This window comes from Pygoscelis adeliae, unplaced genomic scaffold (genome assembly GCF_000699105.1).
Source record: "Pygoscelis adeliae isolate BGI_AS28 unplaced genomic scaffold, ASM69910v1 Scaffold31, whole genome shotgun sequence".
In the NCBI taxonomy this organism is placed as follows: Eukaryota; Metazoa; Chordata; class Aves; order Sphenisciformes; family Spheniscidae; genus Pygoscelis; species Pygoscelis adeliae.
In genome coordinates this window covers 4,770,237-4,776,936 of record NW_008824233.1, presented here as the reverse complement: position 1 = coordinate 4,776,936, position 6,700 = coordinate 4,770,237, and the positions used below count along the sequence as shown (strand labels likewise).

General features: G+C 40.1%; 1 protein-coding gene across 1 annotated transcript in view; it reads right to left on the bottom strand.

Annotated features, from left to right (window-relative positions):
- Positions 1-6,700, bottom strand: part of FAT4 (FAT atypical cadherin 4) — a 161,550-nt gene that overhangs the window by 16,068 nt on the left and 138,782 nt on the right. Inside the window, 2 exon segments of the mRNA XM_009334958.1 lie at positions 2,981-3,288; positions 5,628-5,732. Coding sequence (XP_009333233.1) covers positions 2,981-3,288; positions 5,628-5,732 — 413 coding nt within the window.

The following is a 6,700-nucleotide window of genomic DNA, read 5'->3' as shown; positions in this document are numbered from 1 at the left end:
TTTAAAAAGGAGATTTTATTTTATTCCTTATTTAGCAAAGAATTTTCCCGACAGCGATTTATTAATAGCAGATGCGTTGCAAAAAACCCCCTGAAGGTTAGTTATTCCTTAAAACAAATTTTCAGAAAAATAAACATAATCTCCAAATTGTACATATCAGCTTCTCATGTTTCAACTAGATGTGTGGTACAGTTCTACGGCAAAACTTAAATCAAACGTCACTTTTAAAAATGCCTTGGTTTATATTTTGATTTAGATTACTCTACAGGAGTTGAGCAAACAGCAATAGCTATCAGTACGTCATTACTCTGCAATGACTTTTCTTCCTGCCTGCAACTAAGTTCACTAACAACGTCCCGTTGAAATCCCCATGGGTTGTCCATGTTATTTCCAAATACCTACTGTGACCAGCATTGTATGGACCAAATGAATTCATAGCTCTTAGCCCTAAATCATGCCCTACAGTACGCCTAAATTGTTCAATTTGCTATTTTTAATGAAAGCTTATCTTGAATTTCTTTCCATACATAATGAGCAAACTGCTTCTCCTGAGAAACGTCAGTCTGCAGTTCCAAAGCAGATTATATGCCCTGTATAAATGCAACAATTCACAGAAAGAATAATAAGCTGGCTGGTCTGTATGCCATCACACACATACATATTTTCCTTCTGAATATCAGCAACAAAAAATGAAATGAGTTTTTTGTTCTTAGCTCAATCAGTGTAATCTCCCTAACTTACATCGCTATGTGCTGTGAAAGCCAAGCTACAACCCCAGCTGAAGGGCTAGATATTTGAGAATATATTTTACTTGGACCAGAGTTCATACAATTTATTTTTTAATGTTAGTCAAATGTTCCTGCTTGTTACTTAAGCATTACTCTACGGTTACCTTGCCGCATTATGAGACTTTCTATCCTGTCACTCTGCAATAGCTCAGGACTGACAACTTAATGATTTTACCAGTTTCCGATAAAATCCCACTGTGCTGTAGGAAATGACAGATTTGGAATCCTGAAGGGGGACTATTTTATACACTTTGGGACACCTGGGAGACATTTTTCCTGCAGCAGAAATATCTAAGATAAAGGCGATTCTTTTCACATAACTGTGTTTGTAAATAGCTGACGTTTCTGAGAAGGTTTAAACATAAAAAAAAAAAAAAAAAATCACACAAAGGTATAGGTTGTGTTAAATGTTTCCTTTCAGCCTGAAGCTGAAATTTCATAACTGAAATTTTCTGTAAATAATCCTTTTTATGTTATCTCTTCTTCTATAGTCTAGCCCTCTGGCATATCTACAAGTAAAACATCTTCCTGCTCTTTTTTTTTCTTAAGTGTATTTCATTTATTTGTTGCAATTTTTAATGTGTGCTCCTATACTTAGCCATTTAAATCTCATTGAAATATCATTCTAGTTTAGTTGCTAAAATGGAATCTGGTGCCTTTCAAGATTTAGGTGCACCTTTGGGCTTCGCCATTTGGAAACTGCGGTGCAAATTATTAAGTGTCTGATATTAAGGCACGTTAAAACAAAGTCATTACTCAACGTCACAATTATCCTTCATCTTATTTGGATGTATAACTCCTCCAAACACACACAAATTGGATTTGCAAATCCAGCTGAAGACTAACCATCCCCCCTTCAATAAATGGAGAAATCAGGTCTTGCACTGTGCAACTGAAATGCAGTTTCAGGCTCAAGACTCTCTAAGAGAGAAGAAAAAAGCGCCATTTAGGACGGTCAGGAGACAACCCTGGTCCTACAAAGAACGCCAGACCACAAGGTAGTACATCCCTTTGCTGCTCTCGGGACATTTGTGCCTATGGACGTCTCACCCCAGACTGAAGCTCTTCAGCAGGGCGCTCCCAACAGAGCAGCTTAAAAATATAAAAGGGCTGTATCTCAGCAGCACTGCCTTCTGCGGCAGTTTGTGATGGGAAATCTCTACAAGGACACAGGGGGAGCCACACTGGGTAGAACAGTTTATTCTTTTATTCCCTACATCACTTCTGGCTTGAAATATATAAAACAAAATGTGGAGTCCCAACCATATATTATTCTTATATGACTTTAATTTCAAACATGGGAAGAATATGAGATTCCACGTATGCTGGCCATTTCTGCCTGAGAAGGGAGCTGTTGGGCAATAGTTACTGATTATGGATGGCAAATAGATTTGGTTTCATTTCTAACTCAAACACTGTGGAGTCAAAAAGCTTGGCTTGAACTCAAAGAGCATTTGGTTTACGTTCTGCTTTGGAAATATTATTAAAAAATGAGAGAAGAGGAATAGAAAACATTTACTGGAAAAAAAACGAAGGCAGGAGAGGGGTCAGAGTACCAGGCATATGGCAATCAGTTGTCCCAGCCCAGTTTTTGGCAGAATTCCTCCCCTCAGATGCTTTCTGGGGGACAAAAAGAAAAGTAACTCCCCTCCTTCCCCACCAAAAAACATTCTCAGTGTAGCACCTTTGAAATTTTTACATGTATGCTACAGAGGAAAAACAGGCTTCCAGTCTTATGAGATGGGTAATATCTCTGAACCAGCTCAAGGAGGTCACGGACACCTGGAATTTTGTCTGCTTCTATTTTCCAAACGTTGAGAAAAATTGTTTTGAGGCTTTTTGTAGTTACTATGGTTAATTAGCCTTCCCTGATAATCATCCCTGTAATCTGCATCAGTTAATTAGCCTCATGTGTAGTAATTTATTTCATTAATTATTCCTGGTTCTCATTTTTCACATTTAGAGTACAGGGCATTGCACATGTTTTTTTAATTTCTCTTTATCATCATCATACTAAACAAACCATTATAGGTCTTCGAGTCAGCTGGAGTAAGACAGAAATGAGGGAGGTTTTTTCCAAAGTTGGAGGTTCTGCTAGCAAATGCAACGTTACTAATTTTATGTTCCTCTGAGTTCACGTGGAAGCCCAAGTGGCTGAACTTGTCTTAAATTCTCATTTTAACATTTCTTACCATTCCAGCCCTCCGGGCAATAACTGTGTGAAATTGTCCATCGGACACCTTCTTAGTTGTGGTAAGCTTGTATGTGCCACTGCCGAGATTGTAGGAGAATCTCAGCCTCTCTTCTGCTATTTCCAGGGCCAGAAATTCTGCCCGCTCTCCCGTTTGGTTATCGTAGTTATACAACATTAAGGCATTACTTTTTATAGTGGCAAACTTTATATAGATGTAATTATTGTTTGGATCCATACTGGGAAACTCCATATATGACAACTCTTCAAATCCGTAACTGTTCAGTTCACAATGATTCCCAAAAACACCTGCAAAATGAAAAGTAATATCTGGTATCAGATAGTTTTTCGCCTCGCTGAGCGTTCTCCCCGAAACAAAGTACTGATGTGCTCTAGGTATGGCTATGATACACTGGCTCTTTAAGAAACCTCTAATGCGTGATTAAAAATATGCAACTTGAACAGAAGAATCCTGTTACCCACAGGCGGGTGTTGACGTATATATATTTAAACTTAAAAATTGAGTTACAAATGACAGTTACACCTATTGAAAAACAAAGTACATTTCATTGAGCTCTGTGGTTTCTTTAGGGGAAAAAAAGCGAGTTTGACAGCTATGTCAAATATGGTTGTTAATTATCATCAGGAATTTGTTAATCCAGTTATGGAAATAAATTTGCAACTTGAGCTTATTTTTCTCTTTATAGCTGTTATCTGAACTCTTTCTCAATTGGTGGTTCATTTTTTATACTTATGATATAAGCATATGTGTGATTAAAACATTACGCCTTCTCGTGTTTTATTGATCTGAATATTTTCATGCACTCTACACATTTCTTTTCAGATCTCTGTCACATAGTTTCCCTTGATTTTTTTTACTGCAGCGACAATGAGAAAAAACTTACCTAATTTATGAATATTAGTTACATTTACAATGGGCTATGACCATATAGGAAATGAATAAACTCTGAGGAAACATAAAACAAAGGAAATAAAACAGAATAAAGAAGTTATTCCACATGTGAGTAGAAAACCGTATTCAGAGGTAGTTACAAATGTGTACTGAGAACCATACTTTTGTGTGAGGGTTTTCAGCAGCCTTAAAACATTGTAGATTTCTCAGGTTTATCTGTTTTGTGATTAATCTGTTGCATTTACTTTCATGCTTTTCTGTATGAATGTGCTGGTTTTGGCTGGAATAGAGTTAATTTTCTTCATAGACACTAGTACGGGGCTGCGTTTTGGATTTGTGCTGGAAACAGTGTTGGTAACACAGGGATGTTTTCGTTACTGCTGAGCAGTGCTGACACAGAGTCAAGGCCTTTTCTGCTCCTCATCCCACCCCACCAGCGAGCAGGCTGGGGGTGCACAAGAAGTTGGGAGGGGGCACAGCCAGGACAGCTGACCCCAACTGACCCAAGGGATATCCCACACCATGTGGCGTCATGCTCAGCATATAAAGCTGGGGGAAGAAGGAGGAAGGGGGGGACGTTCGGAGTGATGGCGTTTGTCTTCCCAAGTCACCGTTCCGCGTGATGGAGCCCTGCTTTCCTGGAGATGGCTGAACACCTGCCTGCCCATGGGAAGGAGTGAATGAATTCCTTGTCTTGCTTTGCTTGTGTGCGCAGCTTTTGCTTTCCCTATTAAACTGTCTTTATCCCAACCCAGGAGTTTTCTTACCCTTCTGATTTTCTCTCCCCCATCCCAGCAGGGGGGGAGTGCGCGAGCGGCTGTGTGGGGCTTCGTTGCCGGCTGGGGTTAAACCACAACAATGAACAATGACAATCCTGGATTAATCTGCATTCAGAACCAATCTTGCTGCAATTATATCATGATACCTTAAAATATCTGTGTTGTTTTATGTCTTTATTGGGTTCATTCCACAAACCAAATCTGGGATAGTTAAATTCTAATAATTATTAAACTATTTTGGCAGTACTGCCAAATATGCTTCTCTGATTCTCAGAACAGTACTCTGGTTTTGGAACTCAGATCTTTATTAACACACAATAAATTGAATGGGCAAGTACTGGTGTGGGCTAACAAAGCTGCTTTGATTCGGCCAGGTTCTCTTAATCAAATCTACTAAATACAAAAGTGCCAATATCTGATGTTGTGCTCCTCACTTGCAGAAAAATGTGGGTGCTCTCTAATTCTTGCTTTACAGATATTCTGACAAATCATGCAAATTTCTCAAAAGAATACCAAGCCCTCTCCGCTCAATATCATCCCAAAGTCCCTTTTTCTAGTTTAACATTATGACGACTTCCTTGCACTTTGCAAGTGCGTAGGACACAAGAATACTGACGTTAGTTACAGCGGTCTTACTCGTCAGCTCTCCTAAAAGTGTCTGTTATTAGGCAGGAAAGCAAGCACTGCTCTGAGCCCTCGGTGTGCCCCCCCCCAGCAGCCACAGCGACCCCCACACTGCCACGTGCTCCCATCTCCTGCCATGCTGGCAGAAATATCGGCTTCTCCCTATCGCAGCTGGGGAAAAACAGAGAGGACGGGGCCAGGAGATGACCAACACCTGCCCACGGACCGGGATCCATACGCACACCCATCAGTTTTATGCAGGTAAAAATAAATAGCGATTTGAGAAATATTAATAGGGAAAGGGAAGATCGAGCAGAGAGAAGCGTACTCACCGAAGGGACAGTGGCAGTAATACCCCTCCACCCCGCTTTGGCAGGATCCACCGTTGAAACAGGGGTTGCACTCACAGTAATTGACAGTGGAGTCGCATGTTTTCCCTGCGATTAGGGAATAAAAGCAATTTCCAGGTCAGAGTATTCAGGTCGATAGGAAAGTCAGGCTGGTATTCAGGTAACGAGCTTATGAGCCAATGCTGAACGCGTGGCCGGGAGGGAGGGTGCCAGGGACCAGTTGCGGCTGTGGGATGGAGAGAGGAAACACAGACACGATGCTGGGCTGCTCCTAGCCCTGACACAGGCGTAATACGCGGCCCAGAGAAATTAACTTTATTTTTCAAGTGTCTCATTGTAATTATCTCATATAGGTATTGGTGGTTTGTTTTTTTTATTTTTTTTTAATTATTTATTAACTGGTATCCGTAAAAGAGAGATCATGAAATGAAAGGAGATGCTGAACTAAAACAAAAATAAATATTTTTTTTTCTCCCTATTGAATGCAATGTACTCATTAGTGTGAAGGAGATACAGACAGCCCCTGCTGGACCCTGTATGAACACGGCATGCTGAACACAGGCTCCTATTGTACATTATACGATTTTTCTTTTTTTTTCCTCATCAATTACAACCTCCTTCCTGACTCGGAGGGACCATAGTCCTCTGGAGCTAAAACAAGTTACCCTGGATACAGTCCTTTTCTAAGCAGACGTTGTCACATGTGGTAAATATTATTCACCAGAGAATAAACTGACATCACATAATTCATTTCAACAAGGAAGGGAACCAAGAGAAAAAGTGAAGATTTTAACAGATGCTGAATACTGACAAGGGGATTCTTTGTACAAAACTAAAAATTTCTTTGTATGGAAACATTAACTACGAAAGTATTGGTCTTCACTTCTAAGTTTTTCATTGCTCAGCTTTTATCAGTTTAGCAACGCTTCCATTATATACCACTCGTGGTACCTGCCTTCCTTCTGCCAGCAGCGTCAGCCTTCGCTGCCTGCTCAGCAAAAACTCGAAAGTATCGTCATGTTTGTCCCTCATGTTTCTCTGCAAAAACTGGCCAA